The sequence below is a fragment of the Dermacentor silvarum genome, chromosome 7 (assembly GCF_013339745.2).
Source record: "Dermacentor silvarum isolate Dsil-2018 chromosome 7, BIME_Dsil_1.4, whole genome shotgun sequence".
NCBI lineage: Eukaryota > Metazoa > Arthropoda > Arachnida > Ixodida > Ixodidae > Dermacentor > Dermacentor silvarum.
The window spans coordinates 50,772,908-50,797,528 of record NC_051160.1 but is presented as its reverse complement, the minus strand read 5'-3'; the positions used below and the strand labels follow the sequence as shown (position 1 = coordinate 50,797,528).

The 24,621-nt window shown below is 43.8% G+C and overlaps 2 protein-coding genes across 3 annotated transcripts; both read left to right on the top strand.

Moving 5' to 3' along the window:
• Positions 1 to 756: 756 nt before the first annotated feature.
• On the top strand, positions 757 to 5,395 carry LOC119459516 (uncharacterized). The gene is made up of 4 exons (XM_049670639.1): positions 757 to 1,025; positions 1,486 to 1,572; positions 4,638 to 4,748; positions 5,256 to 5,395. The coding sequence occupies exons 1-4, from the start codon at positions 968 to 970 to the stop codon at positions 5,309 to 5,311; spliced, it is 312 nt and encodes a 103-aa protein (XP_049526596.1). The 5' UTR covers positions 757 to 967; the 3' UTR covers positions 5,312 to 5,395.
• An 8,400-nt stretch (positions 5,396 to 13,795) lies between these two features.
• LOC125946742 (uncharacterized) lies at positions 13,796 to 23,954 on the top strand. 2 transcript variants are annotated; one of them, XM_049670640.1, is made up of 5 exons: positions 13,796 to 13,929; positions 19,174 to 19,243; positions 22,084 to 22,170; positions 22,949 to 23,050; positions 23,793 to 23,954. In XM_049670640.1, exons 2-5 carry the CDS (start codon positions 19,180 to 19,182, stop codon positions 23,801 to 23,803), a joined length of 264 nt encoding a protein of 87 aa, XP_049526597.1. In that variant the 5' UTR covers positions 13,796 to 13,929; positions 19,174 to 19,179; the 3' UTR covers positions 23,804 to 23,954. The 2 variants fall into 2 exon arrangements, with proteins under 2 accessions (XP_049526597.1, XP_049526598.1); XM_049670641.1 differs by having other exon boundaries at positions 13,811 to 13,933.
• Positions 23,955 to 24,621: the final 667 nt, after the last annotated feature.

Below are 24,621 nucleotides of genomic sequence, written 5' to 3'. Positions count from 1 at the left end.
TCAAAGCTGGCTTTTTTGCAGTGCGTTTTCGGTGCTCACGGGCGAATCAGTGAGACATAGGATGCTTCGCTTTAGAATGAACCTCAATAAAAGTGCCCCGCGGTGAACTTTATTTCACGTGAGGATGCAAATAAATATAAAGATGAACTTTGAATGTATCATTTCTATTAGATTTGTTCCCATAATTTTACACTTCACAAATGCATGTATATGCGCTTGTCAAAACAGTGAAGGAAAACCTACTTGAACCATGCGACGTGGAAGGGTAAACTCCATTCTATCCGACAACGACAGTTATGCGTGCACGTGAACATTCCGGAACCGAACGAATATGTTAGGTTTTATTTCATACTCGTCTTTTGCCATAAGTGTTTTTTTTTTTTGCTTACGTAGCAGGCAAACGTAGCTTCCCAGAACATCCGATTCTCCTTTGCAACATGCACCCAGATCCTTTTTTCGCGTCGTTAACTGAGAGCTCCGGCGTGACTGCTTCACAATATATCTATGCGCAGCCATCAACTATAGCACTATAAAAAAACAGTGAACTAATCAGGAGCGACTGCGCTCTTTTCCGCTTTGGTCCTATAGGGTAGCAACATGGTAGCAACACACAGCACATGTCTAGCACGCTTCCTGTAACCGTTCGTTGCATCAACACCGGAAGCATTGCACCCGTTTCACGAAAACGCACATTATGCTTCCACTACCGCCTTCCAGCCATCGATGTCACCACTTACAAGCGTTCCGGTAGCACGTGTTAGTAACTTTGTTGCTTCAAAGGGGTTAACGTGTATTGGTTCTATGGCGTTGCAATCCTATCCCCTGGCACTCGACCTTTCACGAATTTGATGCTTCTCGCTTCGTTCAATTGGTGCAGCCGTTTAGAGTAGCCACCACTAGATATAACCGTTGCATTGCCGGCACAAAGCACAGAGGGTCCTACTCATTCTATTGCAGTTGTTCTACGATGAAGTTCGCCGTGATCAGTTTCTTTCTTTGTGTCCTTACACTCTCCGTGACCTCCGGTAAGTTCTTATCGATTTTACGCAACCCGCAATTTCTTTCTTTCATGCGAGCTCGTACTCAACGTTGCGCACAATCGTTACGTTTCCCTGCTTTCAATTTATTGTCTTAATCGCGCACCACACAACACTGCAATACTGCCTGCCGCTGTTAAAGTGAAAGTCGGTCGAAGAGAATAGTTCTATTATTACTCTGTAGCTTTTGTTAGAGATATAGACTTTGCGGTAATATTTAACTTTGCCATTACAACCGCATATCTGCTGGCTGAACTTTAGGTCATCTTCAGCTTGTCAGCGAGCCTACCATGGCCGCAGCCCCATGATGCCAGGGAAACATTCTACGGTCGGTCATATTTCTGCTCCTTATGAAGTAGGATTATCAATGACGTCATCTAGCTGAACCCTTCAAAACACTTATTCAAAATATTCATTACGTGTCTCTGCATCTGCTTCAACGTTCCAGAGGAACCCGAATGCACCATAGGTAATTGCCAGAATGCAACAAACGTTGGGTGCTTCATTGGGGAGGACGAGTGCCGGTGCTTTTGTGGTGAGTGTACTGCGTTCAAATTTCGTTTTTTCAGGTGTTCTCTCTCATATAAAACAAAAACATGCTGGTGGGAGATTTCTGCCGATAATATTTTCCCGCAATCCACGCAACGCATACCTTGGCCTTGCGCAGAGGTCCTTGTTTGAGGTTCCTTCGTGCATTTCATACCAGCCTAATTCATAGACATTTATCTGTCTCTCAGGCTTACATGGTACTCACGTCTGTTGCGCGCAGGTAGCATTCATTTGCCTTTCCTGCACCGCTGAAACTTTACTTCCAAGTGTCACCTGCCTTGAGCTCCTATCAGCCTGAGGGATGGTACTGAGTGATTGTTGTGGCGTAGACGCTCAAGGTAGTCACAACGTTGTTATTGAGGTTACACTAGCCCATATAGCGCCTATGTGGAACACTGCCACTTCTTTTTAACGTGCATACATGCATAGCATGCATACATACATACATACATACATACATACATACATACATACATACATACATACATACATACATACATACATACATACATACATACATACATACATACATACATACATACATACATACATACATACATACATACATACACTACATACATACATAGAGACAGAAGAAAAGGGGAAAGGCAGGGAGGTTAACTACAGGGGAAGGTCCGGTTGGCTTCCCTACGCTGGGGAGAGAGGGGAGGGGAGGTAAAGTGACAGGAAAGCAGAGATAGAGAAAGAAAGGGAGCACAGATGCACAATCACAGTCAATCACTGTCACCGCATGCAATCACTGCACAGAACAGCAGCACTTGTAGCACTGTAAACATCAGGTAAGGCTGGTGCTCGCAAAAAAATATGCAGCTTTAGAACAGGAAGATGAAGACAACATAGAGGTAATGAATGAAAAAGTAACTAGGCTGATCTCAGAAGCAGCAATTGAAGTGGAAGGTAAGGCATCAAGGCAACCAGTGCGTAAGCTCTTCCAAGTAACAAAGAACCTAATAAAGAAACGAAAAAGAATCAAAGTATCAAACTCAAAACATCAGATAGAATTCGCTGAACTGTCAAAAGTGATCAACAAGAAGAACGTAAGGGATATTCGAAATTATAACGTGGAAAAGATTGAGGAAGCAGTAAAACATGGACCCAGCATAAAATCAGTAAGAAGAAAGTTTGACATAGGACAAGGCAAGATGTATGCACTGAAAGATAAGCATGGTAATATCATCAGCAATTTCGATGACGTAGTAAAAGCAGCGGAAGAATTCTATACTGACCTGTACAGAGCCCAAAGCAGCCAAGCTACTTTCATTCAAAATAGTGATGAACCGGATACAGAGGCTCCTTCTATAACTAGCCATGAAGTTAGAAGGGCCACGCAAGACATCACCAGGGGAAAATCTGCTGGAGAAGACAGAATAACAGTCGATTTATTCAAAGATGTTGGAGCTATAATGCTTGAAAAGCTGCGGCCCTTTATACGAAATGCCTCATGAATTCAAGTACACCAGAGAGCTGGAAGAAAGCCAACATTATACTAATCCATAAGAAGGGAAGGGACCATTAAACAAATAAATTCCCATTAGCTGGCTTTCAGTATTGTATAAAATATCCACCAAGATAATTTTCGATAGAATCAGGGCAAGACTTAACATCAGTCAACCAAGAGAACAGGCTAGCTTCAGAAAGACTTAGTCAATGATGAATCATATCCATGTCACCAATAAGGTAATGGAAAAATCTGCGGAGTACAATCAACATCTTTATATGGCTTTCATAGATTATGAGCATGCATTTGATTCAGTAGAGATGCCTACATACATAACGACATTCTCGTAACCAAGGGGTACAGGAAACATACGTGAATATCTTGGAAAATATCTACAAAGATTCCACAGCTGCCTTGATTCTCCACAACAAAAGTAGAAAGTTACCTATCAAGAAAGGGGTGAGGCAAGAAGACGCAGTCTCTTCAATGCTATTCACTGCATGCTGAGAAGAAGTATTCAAGCTCTTAGACAGGAAAGGCTTAGGCGTAAGGATCAACGGCGAATATCTCAGCAACCTCCGGTTTGCAGATGACATTGTCCTATTCAGCAATAATGGGGACGGAGGAGGAGTAGATTTTAATGAAGGGAAGGGAGGAGAGGTCGGCCTGGAGAGCTTGTCTCTAGCCTGCTACTCCTCAATAGGGTAAGGGGAAGTGGGAGATACAGAATTACAAGAAATAATTGAGGACCTGAACCGAGAAAGTGTAAGCGTGGGGTTGAAGATGAATATGCAGAAGCCAAAGATAATGTTCTGTAGCCTGGCAAGAACACAAGAATTCAGGATCGCCAGTCAGGCTCTAGAGTCTGTAAAGTAGTACGTTTATCTACGTCAATTACTCACAGGGGACCCTAATCATCAAAAAGAAATTGATAGAAGAATAAATTGGGCTGGAGTGCATACGGCAGGCGTTACCAAATCCTGGCTGGGAGATTACCACTGTCGTTGAAAAGAAAAGTGTGCAATAATTGCATTGTACTCGTGCTAACATATGGGGCAGAAACTTGGAGGTTAACAAAGACAGCTCGAGAACAAGTTAAGGACCGCACAAAGAGCAATGGAACGAAAAATGTTAGGCCTAACGTTAAAAGACAGGAAGAGAGTGGTGTGGATCCGAGAACAAACGGAGATAACCGATATTCCAGTTGACGTTAAGCGGAAAAAGTGTAGCTGGGCTGGCCATGTAATGCGTCGGATTGATAACCGGTCGACCATTAGGGTTACAGAATGGATACCAAGAGAACGGAAGCGCAGTCGGGGATGGCAGAAAACTTGGTGGAGTAATGAAGTTTGGAAATTCGCATGCGCAAGTTGGAATCAGCTAGCGCAAGACAGGGGTAATTGGAGATCGCAGGGAGAGGCCTTCGTCCTGCAGTGGACATAAATATAGGTTGATGATGATGATGATGATGATAAGGCGCACGGTAAAGAACAACGACTTGTCAAAATCCATGAGCACATCACAACAGCGTGCCTTTTTGCCGCATAACACCCTACACCTATATGATTCAAACTATATTTTTCTTTTCGCAGTCACGGATAAAGCTCCCTGTCATTACCTGATCCAGAATTTCCAGCCTGAATGTGCTTCTGATGAGTTGTTGCAGTGTTCCACAGAGGTTTCCACCTGCAAATGTCGCTGCGGTACGACCCCACTCATTCAAGGGCTATTGCTATGTTCACTTTGTCGTAGTCTGTCTGGTTGTATGAAGAGCCTTAGCGTTATTTTTCATATTCTCATGCAGTCGGCATAAATGTTCTACGCGAATCATTCCTTAGTTTGTTATTGTACATTAATTTCTCTCTGTTGTGTATTATTTCGTTATGCACGTACCAGTTTTCTGATGCGACCAACTAATCTTCTTTTCTGCGCACAAAACGAAAAAGTTTTCGTTTCCCGCCGTGATTTCTTCATTCTCTCGAAAGCCCATAACATGTGCGGCATTCGCGTAGCTTGCTATTGAGCACAGCATTGCCATTCTGCACATGCTTTCAGTATCGTTTAAACTTCAGTGTTATATTTTCTTGCTAGATAGCCGGTACACCGTGCGCTAACCCGCTGCATGCATCCTGCAACAACAAGAAATAGCATTGATTCTGAAGAAATGCAAGCACTATGCAGATTTATCACCTAATTTATTCTCGTTACAGTTCCTGATAGTGAGGCTTTCACAACGCCTTTTTTAGTCAGCGCAGACCTTCAGTGAACTGCTACGTTCCACCCACCTGTTCTAAATGCTGCCTAGTGCACAGTGTGACATTGTCGGAATAAAAGCGTTGTACGAATGAAATCACGGTTGTATTGATTACTTTCATTAGTGGCTATAATCAATTGCTTTCTACCGGCGGTGCCGTGTACTCTTTATTTCAAGTCGCTAATAAAGGCTTTTCATTTCGTTTTACGAGGAAGCTTAAACTCGCGGCCTCCTATTTAAATAAATAGGAAAGCGAGAAATCGTTTTTGTCGACAACCACAGCACCAAATTTGATTAGGTTTTTGTACTTAAAAGAAAATGTTAAAATTTAGTGACTGTTGGTTGCGAATTTCAGATTGATATTGTTAGTTTTTATTAAATTGACAAATATCTAAAACTTTCAGAAAATGAACCTGTGAAGTATACAACTGTGTTTCTTAGCGAAGAAAAATGATATAACGATTCTGTAAATTGCACCTAATAGTACATCTAAATGAACAAATATGATGTTATAAACACGGCGATCAAATAGACCAATAATTTGGGAGTAGAACTATTGCATAACCCTTGTAATCAATGCAGCAAATTCACGTAAGGTGTAGATTGACCTAATAAATTTATCCGTTTCCGATGCTCTAATGGGTTGAATTGACAAAACTGCCATATCTGTTCTTGGTGCACAGCTAAAATTTGCAAACTTCATGCTTCTACTTTGTCTTTCAAACTTACCAATTATGAAAATTCTACTTAATACATACAGGCAATAAATCAAAATTACGCCTAAAACAGTCTGTATAATTTAACGCTTTCTCCTAAATGCAACAAATTTCGTTAAAATTGGCCCAGTGATTATGTCAGAAAGCGTTTGTAAGTTTTTACATATATTTGAAAAGGTGTCATCGTAATTTGGGTCCGAGCTATATAAAGCTTCCTCTTAAAGTCTAAACGTAGCACCTGTGGTACTTTTTAATAAGTCCAGCTTGGTCTAAACTGGCTGCATTACTCAGAGATTAGGGTAAGTTTACAGCGGGCCATGGAGCTCAGCAAAGTCTATTTCAAAGTATTTCATTATAACCAAGAGTCCTGAATACAAGACTGAGTGGTAGAGCAAGTTCTCCGCATAAATGTCTTTGCAAACATTTAATGCATGTGCTCTCGCTATACTAAACTATATTAAAAGCAAAAAGTTATCTGCGAATGAAATCCATCTCTATGTTGTCAATAACCTCCCAGATATATGCCTTCATTATTTTGTGCTATTAGTAATAAAGTAATTAGTTCATAATATTTTCCCCACTTTTCAGTCAGGCTTGCATCTTCGAAGCAAACGAAAGCTTTTTTACACGTCATTAGAAGTTATCATTTTGAGATGTTTGCCACGGAATTAAAATACAGCCAGAGTAGCGGATAGACGCACGGGACATGCCGCAAGGTGGCTGACAGCGTGCCAGGTAAAAACATGCGAAAGGCCATATTTTCCTGCTGCGTAGTGATTTGGTGCCGGGAGCTATTTTTGTGACCTGCCGCTGACTGGCTGACTACGAACATTATTGAGCAGCCGCAGCAGCTTTCTTCACTCGTGCAAACGCCGAGAAGAGCTATCAACGTCTCGCAGAACCGCTGTCACTGTCGTTGCGATTTCACCCCAGAGCCAATCTAGAGAGTACTTGACGTGGGGGTAATGACCCCGAGAAGGGCAGCGATACCAATGCTAACATGTTTTGGCACTGGCGGATTTGCCTGCGTTGTTTTTTGTTAGTGTGGCCGCTGCATTACTGTTTGCGAAGCTCTTTTCCATTCTGCAAAGGAGATCAACGAAAGCATTTTAAAATATGCCTCCGGCCACCTCTTGCATGCCACATAAGCTCTCTTTCGAGCACAGAAGAAAGGGTTAGGCTAACGATAACGTGTAGCAAATAATTTTTATACACACTCTTCAAAAATGCATTGAAATTTCCCACGAGAACCTAATAAACAGTACTATTTACTCTATAAAAAAGTCGTCGATTACGATGGCAAATTATTGGACAGCTATGCGATGTAAGGCTAGTATTTTTATTGGCCGTAGTAACTTGTGAACAAAGGCATGCTCACTAAATTAACTAGCATGACGCCACGCGCGCACAAGCAAACATGAACACATCTCACAGGATGACCGCGGAAACTCGCTGTCAAAACACTGGAGTGAAGAAGTGTGGCAGCGAAAACAGCACGGCAATCGCGAAAACACAGCGCAGGGCGGACTCTTTCCCCCGTTGCAGATGGCTTTCAAGATACAGCCGCGCGGGCCGCTCGAAGTAGAACCGCCCCCCCGCCCCGGCTCCCTACTATTCCCCCGAAGCGTTGCGCACGACGGAAGAAAGCATGCTTCTTCCCCGCTTCCCTCCCTTACGTGCGGGAAATTGAGCCGCGATAGCCTGCTCACTCTCGCAAGCTTTCAATCGCAAATACAGCATACGGCGCACGGCGACGATTTTAGCACCCTTGGCCTTGATACGGAACCTCACGGCGACGGCGAAGGCGACACCAGCAGAAATGCCACTGATGTGGCATAGTTACTATCGCAATAATACCAGTACCAGTACAACGATGAACACTGTCCTCACTAGACTGAACTGGCAGGCCTGTCTTGTGCACCTTGATGATGGGGTTGTATCTCTGAAACATTCTAGCAGCATCTTCACCGCCTGTGGAGTATGCTAGAAACTATCCGATCGGCAGACCTCACACTTAAGCCCGAGAAGTGCCACTTTGGTCATGAGGAACTCAAGTTCCTCGGGAATTTAGTCAGCGTCTAAGGGACGTCCGACCCGATCCAGACAAGCTTGCCGCTGTGGCTGCATTTCAAGCTGCTGCCGATAAGAAGGCCGTCTGGCACTTCCTGCGTTTGTGCGCCTACTATCGCCGGTTTATTAAGGCTTTTTCGAAGATAGCGGAACCCCGGCCTTGCCTTACAAGGGAGGACACGTTATTTGTCAGGCATAATGAGCAACAGGCGGCTTTTGCTGCATTACGACAGCGTCTGCTGTCAGCACCCGTTCTTGGCCACTTTGACGATGATGGTGATACTGAGGTGCATAGCGACGGCAGTAGCATTGGCCTTGGCGCAGTCCTCATCCATCGTCAAGATGGAGTGGAACGACCTATAGTCTAAACCAGCCGCTCACAATCTGTCCCGGGCCGAGGAGAATTATTCGACTACGGAGAAAGAGTGCCTCGCAGTCGTGTGGGCGATCATCAAGGTTCGCCCCTACCTCTATAGGCGTCCCTTCAAAGTAGTGACGGACCACCATGCCCTCAGTTGGTTGGCAAGCATGCGCGACCCTTCAGGATGACTGGCGTGATGGAGCTTGCGGCTACTTGAATTTGACGTCACCATAGTTTGTTAGTGTGGCCGTAGCATGAATGCGCTGACACACTGTCCCGCGCACCCATTGATCCTGTCAGTCAGTCATTGATCCTGTCAGACGGCAGCGTGACGAAGCTGAGATTCGACCGGCAATTGATCATATAGACATTTTCACAAACCGACGTTTAAGCAGCGCCATTGGCCGACACGGGCGACGTCTAGCGTCAGAACATGTTACGCCGCCATTTTGGACTGTGCGCCCTGCGAGAGCAGTCCCGTCGCACTTCGGTTGTGTGATCTTCGCCGCGCATTATTTCGATTGTTTTCTTCCGCTTCGCTTGTCTTGTGCCGCTTGACTTTTTACATGTTTCACGTGCTCGCGTGAGCGCTCAGTGTAGTTTGTCATGGCAACAGCAAGCCCAGCCAGTGGGTGTGGTGTTTCGTCGTCGGTAGCGGCGACAGCCGCGTCTGCTTCGTCGACACCTGGCGTGCTAATCAGCGGTATATTTCATTGTTATTGCTTGGCACATGTGACCGTATCTTCGATTGAATTTGACCACCATTACGTTTCGCGGTTGAGGGTTGCCTCATTTAGCGAAAGCAGGCGCGTACGTATAGCTGTCGGGCAATGCTTAGAACCAGGCGCCTGCGGCCCGACGACGCGTGTGAGTGGTTGGTAGATATGCGGTGGTTACTCCATGCGCTTCCGATGCAACTGAACAGCTCAATCATGCAAAATTTATGGGATCTGGTGCAGTGCAGGGTGCTTATAACCAAATGTCAAAGCATAAGCGTGGCGATCGAGCAGCGCGGTACCTGCAGCGAACCGACGTGCGACAGTGATCACAGATGCCAGTGCAACTGATACAGCCCAGGTGCTAGATTTTTATTTTTAGTATTTAGTAGTTATTTATTTATACATACTGTCAATCCCAATAGGGGTTATAACAGGGCTTGTTATAAAGATGTACTTGTTTACCTATTTTTTACGTTTGTTTACCTGGAATGGCTTTTCTTTCGAATGTCTGAATTTGGAACAAGCTTCGCTCACGGTGAACCTTAACGTAGATCGTGCGCGAAGTTTGTATTGAAGATATCGCGTACGGCAAGAATTCTTCGTGTGCGCTGTCTCTGAAGCGAAATAAGCCAATAATATTGCAGCGTTAGGGCCATCTCTGCTCTTTCTCTTGTTTCCCTTACACCGTCTCACTGTGCTATGTTCATAATTAAGTAATGTCGAGGCTTATCGATTGTCGAATAAATACATATGCATATGACTGTAAGCGAAATGACCGTGACCGTTAGTGACCGTGAGTGAAAAGCACTTAGTGGTCAGCGAAGTGGTCACTGCACGTACGTAAGTATTTCACTTGATCGACTGTGCGAATAATTTTTTTTCGTTACTGTTATTCTTGCAAGCATGATGCTATTGTCCGCGTAACCATGCGAATACCGTTTTTTTTTTTGACGTTCTTACTTGCGCGGGTTCATTCAGCGCGTCTCTACGCCACGCAAAGTTAGCGCATTACGGTTCCCGAACTATAGCACTGGCGCTAGGCCTCGCTGATGAGGTTGACACGTTTGTTTTTGCATTCTCTTGCTGCCCAAGCACATAGACAACGCTCAAAGATGGGTGAGGGCAGGGCCGCGCAGGGTGCGTGTGACTGCAGAGACGATGTTTTGGTGGACACAGGGTCTGCATACATCTTCCATAGGACACGATTTTTCCAGATCGTTGCGAAGTGTATTTACCGACTTGTTCTCTCGCAGAGTGCTCCAATTTGTCCTAACACGACCACTTTTGATAGCGATCGAGACCGATCTGGATCGGAATGTTTAACAGCGATTGGCTCCCTTCGGCATATCGAGCAAAGAAGCCAATCGCGACCAAGAAATTCGACCCATATCGGGCTCGATCACGATCAAAAGTGCGCCATGTGCCCCCCCCCCCCCCCCGTATTAGGCACCGGAATGGAGTCGTGTTTGAAAGAATAACAAATGTAGCCTCTGCCACTACATACGAGAAAATATTGCATCGAAGAGCTGACAATTCTCGCAACCTATTGGGAAATGTGCCAAAAGAGTTTACCAAAATGTGTTATTTTAGTGATGTGTGCATTGGTTCACATTAGACTGAAATGCCAAGTCCTCAGGTGATGCGCAGGAAACCGGCGAAGCGTGAACATACCACATCGCGGCAGTGGTCTCGCGGAGTGCTGTGTTATGGACACACTTAGTCCCCAAAATTGTTATTTCCCGCTGGTTTTTTGTGCACCCATAAACTGCACAGTGCTGACCTGTAGCCTTTTGATGAGTATACATGTCATTACTTACGAGCGTAAGTCATTCGTGACAAAAATAAATGTAAACATCGAAAGAAAGCTACCACTCCGCTATGCAAGCGCAAGGCAAGCTCACAGTCCAGACCGAACAGGCAACACTGACACATACTCTCCACGCCAGACCGTCGGAAGCGCCCTCGTGAAAACGTCTATAGAGGGACGCGGCACAGCCATACCACGCCAACTATCCCGCTTGTTGACGTCCTTAATTCTGTCTACGAGACAACGTGCTGTATAACCAGTCGTGCTTACCTCCTGGTGGTTCCAAGAGACACGCGAGTCAATATCCTCTTCGCTTGCCATGACGAGCCCACATCTGGCCATTTAGGCTTTTCACGAACACTCGCTACAGTAAGCGAGTACGGCCGGGCTTTCGGCAAGTGTAAAACAGTTAGTTCAAGGCTGTCGTTAATGTCACCGCCGCAAGACAACATCCGTTAAGCCGGCTGGCTTACTTCAACCAATTGAAGCACCTCACATGCCTTTCGACCAATTCGGCATGGAGATTCTCGGACCGTTTCCTCTGTCTGCCGACGGCAACAAATGGGTGACCGTCGCGACTGCTCATTTAACACGCTATGCTGAGACGCAGGTGATCGCACGAGCCACGGCCTCAGAGGTAGCGCCATTCTTCATGCGCCACATCGTATTGCATCACGTTGCTCCCTCCACTGTAATAACAGAGAGAGGGACAGCATTCACAGTGCAGCTTATGGACGAAGTTTTTGAATTACGTAAGCAATACCAGGCATCGCAAGACGACCACGTATCATCTGCAGACCAACGGACTTACCGAGCAACTGAATAAGACGGTCACAGACATGCTCGCAATGTACATCGACGGCCAACACAGCACATGGGATCGGATCTTGCCTTACCTGACTTTGGCGTAGAACACCGCCATGCAAGAGACGACACACTTTGCGCCATTTCGCCTTCTCTACGGTCGCGAAGACTCGATGATGGACGCTATGGTGCCGTGTCAAGGCGCTTACCTATTGACAACTGATTTGATCGTTGCGATATGTAGTGTCGAGGACGGGCCCCGAAGTACTGATTTGCTGTAGACTCCTATTGTTGATAATTAGAAAGTTAAGTTGCGTAACTTCGCTTATTACGCACGTAAGTGCCGAAATTTCTCCGTATCTCGAGGCCGTCAATCCGTACACTCTATAATGGTAAACATAACGTGACCAAGATTTACATTTTTCTAATTTAAAAAATTTGGTACAGCTAAAAAAAAACACCCTGTATATGCACGCCTATCAAGTGGGCTCTATTTCAGTTGCTGATGCGTTCAAATTTCGTCCTTTAATTTCATATTGCTACCAGTGGCTTCAGCGATTAGTTTTGTTATTGTTAGGGCACATTTGTAACGCGCAAAAGATGGCACGGCCTTGAAATGAATGTTTTTGCATTGTGCTGAGTAGTGCATGAGTCTTTCATAGCAGTATAAAGTTTCTTCATTGGGTTCCTCTGTAACGCCCTCTGGGTCTTGAGGGTATACAAATAAATAAAAAAATAAATATATAAATTAAACCTAGATTTTTTTTTTCAAGCCTAACCTAGCCACGCTACTCACACGAGTGCTATTAACAAAACTTTGACACGTTCGTTGACATAAGACATAAAAGAATCTGCGACGTAGCTAATGACACTACACCTTTTAAGAAGCACAGTAAAAAAATTACATGGTTTGCGGTAGTAAATAACCCTCTTGCAATACTTATACATGTACTCTTATAGCAAGAGAGGTGGCTTGGTAAACTAGTCAAGAACGAAAGGCTGGTGGCTACGCCCTCGTTTCCGCACCAGGTAGTCATGGCGTCAGAAATTTTAAATACGTTTGTTTAGCCCTAGTTAACTTTTTATCTGTAAAGGTGGGCTACGTTGTATTCAAAGAAACTCAGACTGAAATTAGAAATGTTTAAGAAATACACTCGTATTACCGAGCCACGACCGCCCAAGTACTGGAAAATACTTCGAAACGCGGGACGTCACAGATGGCGTCTAGGGCGCTGCGGTTTCGGTGCTATATTAGACAACGTAAACTGTTACCTTCATGTTCGCTTTGAACAATGACAATATATCATAAAAACGAAGAAAAACAGTTTTGGAAGAGCATTTCAGGTGTGTAAACTGATATTGCGTTTCTCTTTTCTGTCCTTTTAAAAGCTTTAGCTGATATTTTCTCACGCAGTTTCGTCTAAAATGCCTTTGTGTGCTGTTTTTTGATGATGCCCTATTATGTTACCAGGCATAACTAGCATTATTATTTAAGAAAGCCTTACTAAACGGCGTGCCAAAATGCGAAGAAGCATTATTCGGTCTGTACCTGCAATATGTGCACTAATCGAAAACAAAGCAAGTCAAGGGTAAATAACGAGACCGTTCAACGAGTATGCCAACACTTTAAAAGAAATTTTATTCACGGAGACAATTTTTTCAAAACATGCTCGCGCAGCAAACCTTGCTCAACCCTCCCTAACTGGTCGTATGACCTAAGCACGTGGAAGAAACAGCAATGCTGACGTTAAGCGTGCATACACGAGGAAAAATAACTAAACGTCAGCTCGTCTGCCACCAGGAGGTAGCTAGACTTACGTTTCAGTGCAAAAGCTTTGTTCGCTGTATCGGCTAGCGAGCTTCGGTTTCGAGGAAAAAAATAATATCATATTCCTACCCCTACCACGTCCGGTGTCACGGTGCTATCCGTTCCGGAAAGCCCCTGCAGTGGCGGCTTGGCACGCTCACGTGAGAGCAGCATTGGGCTTATCATTGGCGGCCAGTCAGCCCTGCGACTTTTGTTGCTGCTGTGACTTTCTTTTTTTCTGTGAGTTTCGGAACGAGACAGCTGGCAGCCGCAAACAGGCAGTAGCGCATCGGCGACCGGTAACAGAGGGGAACAAATACAGGGTCCATAGCCAGCCTAAGAAACGGTAGGTTGGTATTCTGTTTTGTGTGGTCTGCATAACATGGTTCTGCTTTTGCGCAAACGTGTTTTTGTCATGGAAATACTCTGACGACTCAGATATATTCTTTCTTTTTGCGCTTTCTCTGTGACCCGAAGGAAGCTCAGCCTAATTTTAATTACCGCTCGCCGGGAATGGCTGATTGTCCGGGGTTCCGGAGTAATACATACAAGAGTGCCGACTCGCTTGATAATGCGCTGAAACGTCTGCTCGGAAACCTAGATGCTTTGTGGTGCACATCGTATATGGTGCTGAAACGAGTTAGTAATACCCATGCAGAGCGGTGAGGCGCCCAGGGAGGCAAAGTTGGCTTTGTGTTCGTTGGACTAAACGCTTGTTGTAGTATTGTGGACGTATCTCCGCTGTGGCCCTCAGTGCGTGCGCGTGTTAGCGAGTACGCTGGCATGCTTCAACCCGCATACTGCAGTATGCAATGCCTGCAACTAGAATCACACCTTAGGTAAAATTAAAGCTTTCAGGCGTGTTTAGCACACCCCACAATCACTGGCGCCAGCAGCGCCCTGAAATTTGTGAGGGAACACATGAGGCCCTAAGGTGTACATCAGCGCACTTCATGTATTAGACAATTCTGCGCAAAAAAATTACAGCCTTAATCCAGTAAAGGCCACACATGTAGTAGCTTGTCGGGTACCCATGCACAAAGCCTTTAAATTTTCGTCCTATTTAAACCAGCTTTCTGCCCAAAAAGAAACTACACTACAAGCAAACATGCCGCTGCTACTTTTGCATCGTTAAGGCAACGCGATATTCTTGATTATATCGCTGTTAGTATCGAACTGCAATTGGTAACGAGATATTTTCACACTTTCAAATAAGCTGATAGCTGCTTTACTGGTTGCAGTCGCAATCAAATCATGATATTCACGATACGGTCACTAGCAGCCGTCGCGATATTTTTTTTTTTTTCAAGCTGTGAGAACGGGAAAAGCGTGCCCTCCGGCCACCTAATATTTTGATGGTCGAAGGGGCTCAAAACACATTAATTTCTTGAATTGACCGCCATGAAGCACGCAAAAGTGGCGCCTTTAAAAGCGAGGGCATTCCCTATAGGTGTTTGAAAGTAACTTCAAAAGCCACGAGGCACAGAGGACGTGAGCGGAGGCACCCAGCATGAGGGAATTCTGTGCGCCTTTTATTGCTGAGACAATAGTTGGCTGCGCCAAATGCGTGGCAAAGCAGGAGAGTAGGCTCCTCTATATATCTTACTTCGTGGTAGGGTCTATGATGAAGGATTGGATTGCAGTGACAGCAATGATTACATAAAATCGGCAATAGTTTATTATTCATCACAACTTATTTTATTCAATATTATACATACGCACATACATAGATACACACACACACATATTATATATATATACATTGTAGTTTTGGGATCGTTTGTGGCATTTCGCATGCCCACGTTCCAACATCGCCAACATTTACCAACAGCGTGGAGAGGGCAAAACATATTTCTACTCGATATTACACTACAACCGGCACGTTATTTTTTTTAATAGATGCATTGAAACAGAAAATTACAAGTTATCGACACTCTTCTTTTTTACATTTCTGAGATCATGGTTAAATTTTAAATACAGGACCAGAATAGAACGGTGTGGAAAAACAGGTAGAACATAAATAAGAGGAATGGAAGGATGAGCTGGTTGCGGAAACTGCTGATTTCAATGCGAACTGCTTCTTGAAGCATGGATCCATGTGGTATAAGGGCAATCATGTCTCAATTTTTGTAATGTTGCTGTAGTTAGTATATAAACCGTGTGCAACTTTGGACTGGTTGGTACAAACTTTGGTGAAGAAACAGTACTTTATAATTGAGCGACAGCCGACAACAAGCACGAGCGCTCATTATAGAAGCTACAAAGTTTATTCAATGTGGTCAGCTATTAATCTAAGCTATGTGGGCATAACCAAGTGTAAGAGAGAAGCAGACGTTCACAGATCACATTGAAGATATAAGAACTGTTTATCGAACGAAGGTACGGAGGACTCAGTGACACAAGACCTATCGTATTTGTAAATGTGGCGTTAGCTTCTATATACGCGTATTATGTAGTACTTACCGTTCGTCGAATCAAACACCAATTCGTAACGCGTGCCTTCTGTATGAGTTCATAACCCGGTAAAGTGAATGTTTGCAGCAGCCTTACGTAATATTTAGCGTTTTTAAATGCGAATGCATTTCTTAGTCGGGGCATGTCAGGCGTCTGTCGGTGTCCGCGCGCCGGGAGGTGTTATCTCTCCGCTCTCACTCCCTCTCCTATAGCAACAGCTGCGGGCGCGCGCGCTTATCCTCGCCCCTAGCAACCGGAGCCAGTGGTGCGGGCGGAGTAGCGGAGAGTGAGTGGAGAGGAGGAGCGCGCTCTGGCGTGTGAGGGCGCTCGCATCGCGGGAACTCTGCGGAGCTCCCGCGTGTGCGAATAGAGTCTTGGTTGGTGACTTTAACGTGGACGTGAGAAAGAAGAGCGGCGAGTGGTTGGTGGAGTACATGCGGACAAAGTACTCTATGCAGTGCGCCTCCGCCGAGTCCGACAAGTGTCCGCATACCATTCACGGAAGTTGCATTGATCTCGCCTTTACCCGAAACTGCGACGTGCGCATGCTTCTCAAAGACCCTTTGACTGTACACTTTAGCGACCACAAGGCTGTGATTATGGCCGTCAGGTACAATGACAACACAAACAGGTGCTGATGAATGTGTAAATAAATGGTTACGGTACAAATCCTCGTCTCGTGATTAATTTACGCCATTAAAATTACTACGCCGTGTACTCTCGGCGCAAGAAATGCATTAGCATTTCCTCACGATTCCTATCGGGGAGGTGGGGGCAATTTTTTCAGTTTTTATGATGGTTATTTGTATACATATATGGCCGTTCACCTGATGTATGTTTGTCCCCGTACACACACAAATATATATATATATATATATATATAGTATATATATTATTTAAATAATTAATGAATAAATATATTTTGTGCCTTTTCATTTATTTATTTATTTCCATAATCTCTACACGAATCAAGTCGAGCCTTGTTAGCCCCTTACTCTTCCATGTCCAATGTTTCCTACTGTGTGCTAATACGCATGTTTCCCTTTTAAGGGACTAATTACTGAATCGCCGAAAAGTTAATCCCGCGAGTTTGCAGGCATCAAATGATGTAAAAAAATGCCAGGCTTCTTTTTTTAACGGCATCAAATTTGTTATTACAACGAAATACCAGTTCCGGTGATCAGATTCCGAATTCCCGCAGTTTTTCATTTGTAAGTGTTTTGTTATTTGCCTCCGCATATAACACGTTCAACGCCATGATTGGCTATCACTTGCCGTTACCGACAGTTGTAGCGTATAGGAATATCTCTATGAATATGTACGCTGATCTTGATTATTAAAGTGGTTAGAAAGTAGCCTGTCAAGAGGGTCCATTTTGTAAAGTTGTGCAACAAATAACCCTTAAATTATGAAAGGGAAGATTGTGATCCGCCCGAGTGTAGTACAAAGCATTAATGAAAACAAATGCGAGTTTCTCAAAAAACTTCGCAGTTGAGGAAAAATTTGGCCTGGTCCTGGAATAGACACCGGGACCAATGGCTTAGGACCGGGCTTGAATCCCGTGTAAGGACGAATTTTTCCTCAACTGCAAAGCTTTCTTTGAAAAATACCTGTATGGGTTTCCTTTATTGCTTTGAGCTACTTCCGCTTTGAGCGGTTTCTTTTATTGCTGTGAGCGGCTCACTCGTGGCCGGACCATTTGCGCTTCTTTCCAACAGCCACCGATTAGATCTTCTGATGTTTACGAATGCTTAGAACGAAATAAAATGTCTTCCACATAAAGCAATGCACGGAATGATGGTGTGCGTTTAACGCTCAGCAGGCATCAATATATTTCACTTCAGAAAGAATAAATAAACGTTCCTGCCGGAATCGACGTCACCACTCACTAGACTGTGATTTGTTAAAAACAAAGTAGGAGAACGAACTACAAAGTAGCAAGAAGGGTTTCATTTAGGGTTTGGCTGTATTTATATTTGATGTACACTTTACATTAACGCAAACAGACACGGTCGTAAGAAGAACTCTAAAGCTACAAAACACGCCAGGGGGCGTTGGCTGCTGTTTGGCCTCTGGCTTCTATGCATTGCTCTGTGTTATAGAGAAGTGCGCCTACGAGTAGTGAATCTATGCCAAAGCACCTATTCTGTATTGAGTACGCGCTTGAGCAGCCTCGTCACCTGGTTGCCTCGTGTTGCACGTTCATTTCGATGCAGACCAAATCCAAGAACACCTGCGTAACGTACATGCAGGGCACGGTAAAGTAACTTAAATGGTAAAAATCGATCAGGAAACTCCGCTTCATACGACGCCATCATAATCATATCGTGGTTTTGGCACGTCATGCCCCGGAATGTTTTTTATACATTTCTTGAGAAAGGAACAGTACTGGAAGCATTGCAGCTAGAGCAGCTGATTGCGGTGGCATGCTGAGGCATTCAATACATCGTCACAAACCTCCAGTGCAATCACCCGTAGGTAGATGAGACATGGTCTTGTGGAGAAAAAATAATTAAATCTTGCACGAAGTGTGAATTTTCTTGACGAATATTTAAAGAGAGAATAACGTTTTTAAAATTGCTTTATGTTCGTGTGGCGTACACCTCCAATACGACCATTGCAGTGTTGGTGTTAACACGTATAATTAATAACTTTGTTATTAAATAAGAATTTTATCTGAAATCTTAACAATTTCGCGAACACCCTACAAAGGCTACTCGGCCATCTAGTGTCCGCCATGCTGCCTGAAATAAAAGTGGATAAGGCATCATCGAACTACTTAAATCGTGTAAGGAAAAAAACACTGCTAATAAAAAATAACATGGTATACATGCTCGATAAGTAAGCATAAGGGTAGCATCGTAAACAGTGCCCTGATTTAGCATTTCTGTGCAGCCAAACAAGAAATCTGCTGTGTATATGGCGTACTAGTATTGCTCTGTTCGTTTTCATTGTGACCTGACAGGACGCGCGAACTAGTGCAGCACATGCTAAGCTGTTCATTGACATTGAGCAAACGTGCTGCCCCACTTTCCGTTTTTTTATTCGCTACTTGCCTGGATAAAATAGCACCCGTGTTTGAAAGCACTTCCATCTAATACATAAGGTGTAAGCCAACACGTGCTTCTCGTTGCAGCCAGTCATGACAGGAAGCTTCATCGTCCTTGGGTTTTTGATGCTCTCATTCCTGGCCATTGCATTCTCCGGTAAGATAACAAGGTTTGAATTTATTTACTCATCAGCCAAAAGTTCATCGAAATCCACACGCATTTACAGCACTCATATGACTTTGTCGATCACGACCTTAAGGATGCGTACAGATGGCTGGACGCCAGCAAGATACGTTTAGAGTGTCGGATGGAAAAAAAAGGAGGGATATATCCCTAGAACCAGAGTCGTTCAAGTATATGTGTCACATATAGAAATAGAGGTTTTAATGTGGCGAGAGAAAAACAACGACAAAAAGGCAAAATGATAGATGGCTATGTATCTATAGAATACCTGATATGCTTAAGCAGGCTAGAGGACTATTTCTTGTCACCCTGATTGGAAGGGAATGCCAAAAGCACCATTATCTTGACTACAATAATGAACGCCTCACTTGATTTGATATATTCCATTGTAGTGGCTGAGTACATGCATCTGAGATGTGAATATTCAAATTGTGTTGTTACAGAACAACTTGTACGATGTTTGAAGTGGGACATCCCCAGGGCATTGCTGGCTGCAGCCCTCACGGGGACCTTTTGTGTTTCCGCGTAATAAAGTAGATATAAAGGACACTGGGAAGGTCACTCCAGCACATGGCAGCTGCTTCGTGGGACAAACTGCTCCACGTCATAATACTGAGAGACTAGGCAGCTGCTCACGGGCACCATTATGGTTGTGCCACTGTCGAGTAGCAACTGCCCATCGCAACCTTTTTGCAATGAAAGTTTTATAAGTTCGCGCACGGTTGGAATACTCGCCTTGTGTTAGCAGTGGCTTTTTTTTTAGTTCCCCACTGCTTTTAGTGGAATACTGCTTATAGTAAAATCGACTTGCACTCCTTATCGCTTAGGTATAACGAGTTTATTGTTTATAAAAACTTGCGCATAAGCATGTAGGTATGACACATGCACACTGTGGCAGTACGTTTTTTTTTATCATGTACGATCCAAGCAGAACAGGCTGCCGAATTGTCGCAGCGCAGAGCACGACAAACATAAAGAATGCATGTCGATACATCTGAATATTATTGTTGTGCCTTTGCCTGAAGGTGTCCGACTCCACTGAAACATTGTAAAGGCTATATTGCCAGAAATGTCAGGTAACAGTGGAAACCGGCAGATGCTGCACGCCTGTTGACAATATTGTCGGGTTTATATACAGTTGGACTCTCGACTGTTTCCCAAGAAGCTATAAGGCGTAGCTGTATTGATTAATTGATATGTGGTTATTATTGACGGAAGGATAAGGTATGGTCGAAGAGCGCAAATGCTATGGTTATGAGCTGTTAATGGTGAACAAACGGTGTATTTCGAAGAGTAGATCTACCATGACTGTATGGAGGCCTAAATAGATTCCATCTAAAGTGCGTCAGATATATATTTAATAAACCATAGTAATGACACGGGAGCTGTGAGATGGGCTATGAACATAGAAGATTACCCGCCGCGGTGGTTCAGTTAGCTAAGGCGTTGCGCTGCTGAGCACGAAGCCACGGGATCGAATCCCGGCCGCGGCTGCCGGATTTAGATGGAGGCGAAATGCAAAAACGTTCGTGTGCTTGCGTTGTAGTGCACGTTAAAGAACCGCCGGTGGTCAAAATTAATCCGGGGCCCTCCACTACGGCGTGTCTCATAATCAGACCTGGTTTTGGCACGCAAAGCCCCAGTAAGAAGAAGAACATAGAAGAAATTCAATCAGGGAAGCTATACTAATGGAAGGGCGGACCGCAATTGTCATGAATACAAATGTGGAAGCAAATACACTATCAGAAAGGTGGAAAATACATGTATCTGATGTGCTTATAATGAACTGATGGACGAGTTATTTTCCAAGAACCGAATAAAGGGGGAAGTACCGCCAAGACTATAGAGGGGGGTGACCAACAGTGGTAGAAGAATAAATGCCACGTGCTTGACCTAATGTTTCGACGTGCATCATTTGTTTGTCAGGCCCTAAAAAAGCAAGCCCTTTGTCGAAATGTAGGCTCCCGGCTGTTAGATCGCTAGTTTTGCCTCAGCTTATCCCTTTAAACTACAGGTTAATGTGAACACCTGTCTTGTTCGGAGAATAATTGGGCGGCATAGAAAAGGTGTATGGTGCCCGACACATAGGATAATACTTATGTGCTAAAAAAACATTGAGGAATATAGCACAGCTCTTTTATCAGAAAATGCATACGCTGTCTATTGTTTGCAGTACTGGATACGCTACCAGTGAATTATGATTATGTTAGCACAGATTTCAAGAATAATAAATGCTCAACATCTCGCATATACCGTCAGCCAAGACTAAGATCGCTATGATGTGTTCAAAGTATTGTATAGTGGTGAAGCCATGACTCCGGTGTGCAGTTCAGGATTTTGGGTCCCATAAAACATGTTCGCTGTAGAAACAAGCGAATACCTAGTAGTAAATTTATTCATATGCAAAACAATACTTTTAAAAGTGGCAAATTATCATTTAATTTCGGGTGATATGACGGATATAGTGTATCTTACTGTCACAGTTTTACAAAGTTTTGCGAGATTTAAAAGGCATGTGATTAACAGATATATGCCAAACATTTTATGAGCAGCACTCTCAATTCATTTCAAGCACTGTTGATAAGAATTGAATACCTCGACGGAATACCTCATAAGAAGTCGTGGTGTTATGATTTTGGAAGAAAAATTGACGATGACAGTTTCTTTAAGCATAGCTTATATTTATTATATTGAACATTACCTAACACAAAAGATTTTGTATGCGGTGCAAGTAGAAAGGGAAAATAAAGGCTTTCATCTCAGGCATCTTAAAAAGATACCTATTCACTCAAATTTTTATTCTTTTCTTTCAGTGGAACCTGAGTGTCCACAACTTAAATGTATGGCTGATAATAAAGTGGCCTGTTTCATCGACGAGGAGCGTTGCAACTGTAGATGCGGTAAGATAAACAGCTTTTCTCGCTTATTAAATTACATAAACGCAATCTGCATACACAAACTAAACTACCAAAATCATTAAAGGGTGTTACATGCGTATTGAGGTACTTGCATTTTCGCGTACGGGTAAGCTTACACACAATATATAAATAGTTTGATGCAAGAAAAAGATGTTGTATCTTGCGCGTACTAGCTCCGCAGAAAATTCACTAATTCATACATTTTAACTAGGGTCCCGTAATAGAACAACTGAGGTCGGGTGTCAGCCCTTCAAAATTAACAAACTAAACGAAAGCGCTCGCCCAGTCGCTTCCACTGCTATATTGTTGCTGTTGTGCCAAATCTAGACACCGTGCCTAAGAAAGTCCTTCCACAACTGAAACACTTCTGCATTACCTTGTTTGCTAAACCTGAATAGAAAAATTGTTTCAAAATTTCGCAATATTTCCTGGGCAAAACAAGCGATATTACTACCGAGAAATGCGCAGTGGGTGGAAGTGTGGAGTGGGCTTGAAAAAGCCTATTCAATCCTTCCAAATCCTTTAAGGGTCCGCTCAGCATTGTTTTTTTTTAAATGTGGAAATGGGTAAGACCACGTACGCAGACGTCATATGCCTCTTTTAAAGCTATAGCCTGAATAAAAAGATCATGCAGTCGCAATGATGTCTGAAGTATGTCCGGGTTTCTTTTATTAATAAAAGGCCCTGTTCTACGCATGGTGACGCAATAGAGACTTCAATTATTACATGCTTTATTCTTTTTTTTTCTGACTACTTGCAGTCTCTGACAGCGACCCTTGTGCGTCCTTGCTGAACCACCCTTGCCCTGAAGCTCATACCCTCAGCTGTACAAGCGAGGCCATCACGTGCAAGTGCCGATGCGGTGCGTATTCTAATCATCACATTACGACAGAAAGTATACGCTTAAGCATAAGTAACACGAGTAAACACGTTGAATTGCCGATGTAGTGCGGCTTTTGTAGGTGCACTCATGCTTGCGAGAAGGCTGTTATTTGGCACTACCATATGTCGACTTGTGATATGTGTGCTACTAGCCTCGAATTTGAATAAACTCTTTGAATTTTATTCTTAGAATTCAAGAAAAATTGATTCGGAATTTCTTTTTTTGTTATTTGGAAGAACTTTGGCGGCACTCACCGCGAACGTGTTTTCGCAACCATAACCGCGATGGACGAAATTCGTCCAATCTAGAAATAGAAAAAGACTGCACTGTTCCTTGAAATTTATTCAGGAGCAAAGGCTCAATATTTCGATAAAAAAATGTTCCAACCTAACTTTTAAAAGCGAAGAATTGCAACCATGCAACCTTTTGGAAAGATACAAGCGATGAAAAAATCTCTTCGACATGGGCTTTCTAAGGGGCAACGCAAAAAAATCCGGCATCTTGGCTATTTGACAACTAACAATTTTTTTTGGAAATTCGGAACTTTGTTCAGCCCCTGGATACGCCCCCAAAGGCTGCCGAACGGGATGTGATTCTGTTGTTTGTAGACATGCGTAGGCAGTCGCGACGTCTGCAATATGGCGGCAGCACGCAGCTATTCTCGCAGTGCCGATTTCTCTGTCTGCTAAAATAAGCGTGTGATAAATGCTTGTTATTGCAGTTCTGAAATGACGGACACGTCACTGCTGGTGAACGAAGTCGGCACGACACGTGGCACCACATTGGAATCGCCTTTTTTCATAGGCATCACTGGATTGCGGTAAAGCATATATAATGATTGAATAAAGGCCCTTATAATAAAATTTTGTTGCATCTTTCTGTACTACTTTTGTGGACGCACTTTTTGTATCATTATACTCTTAGTTTCACCACTTCGTTGCACCGAAATAAAAATGTAGATAATATGTACACGAGGGAGAGGGGGGGGGGGGTGTAATTTAACGGCACATAAACGTTCGGAGTGGGAATAAACAGAACGTGGCTGCTTCTGCTTTACCATTCGCACGAACAATAACGTATTTAGCTGGTCAAAAAGTCCTCCCAAAAAGAGTACCGAGTGGCGGAAATAGATCGAGTGAAGTCTGCCAGTGAGATTCACTGGCTATGCTTTTCAGCTGTTGAGTACGAGGTGGCGGGTCTGATTACTGACCCGAGCTGCCATATTACGAAGGTGGTCTCGTGTATTCTAAATGCAAAAGTCTCCCCTATAACTCGCTGTGGGTATATGTAGCTATCACGTGCGGCTAGCTCTGCGTACCGAGTAGCCGGAATAATCAGTAATCACAGTAACAGTAGTAACTTCGAATAGTCATCGCAACTGTGGCGTCTGAGCGTTACGCAGCACCGGGAATACGGCAGAACAGTACTAGGTCCTATTGTGAAAAACAGTGCGAAGAGGAGGCCCCCCTGCGCTATAAACCAAATCGATCGACAAAGCGCTCAACGCTTCATTCATTAGTATTATTTTTTTTTTTGTTGCCTTTGGGATG

Coding starts and splice junctions, on each gene's coding strand:
- LOC119459516 (XM_049670639.1), top strand. CDS start 968: ATGAAGTTCGCCGTGATCAGTTTCTTTCTTTGTGTCCTTACACTCTCC. Junction 1,026..1,485: donor TACACTCTCCGTGACCTCCG/GTAAGTTCTTAT, acceptor TCAACGTTCCAG/AGGAACCCGAATGCACCATA. Junction 4,749..5,255: donor CACCTGCAAATGTCGCTGCG/GTACGACCCCAC, acceptor TTCTCGTTACAG/TTCCTGATAGTGAGGCTTTC.
- LOC125946742 (XM_049670640.1), top strand. CDS start 19,180: ATGACAGGAAGCTTCATCGTCCTTGGGTTTTTGATGCTCTCATTCCTG. Junction 19,244..22,083: donor CCTGGCCATTGCATTCTCCG/GTAAGATAACAA, acceptor CTTTTCTTTCAG/TGGAACCTGAGTGTCCACAA. Junction 22,171..22,948: donor GCGTTGCAACTGTAGATGCG/GTAAGATAAACA, acceptor GACTACTTGCAG/TCTCTGACAGCGACCCTTGT.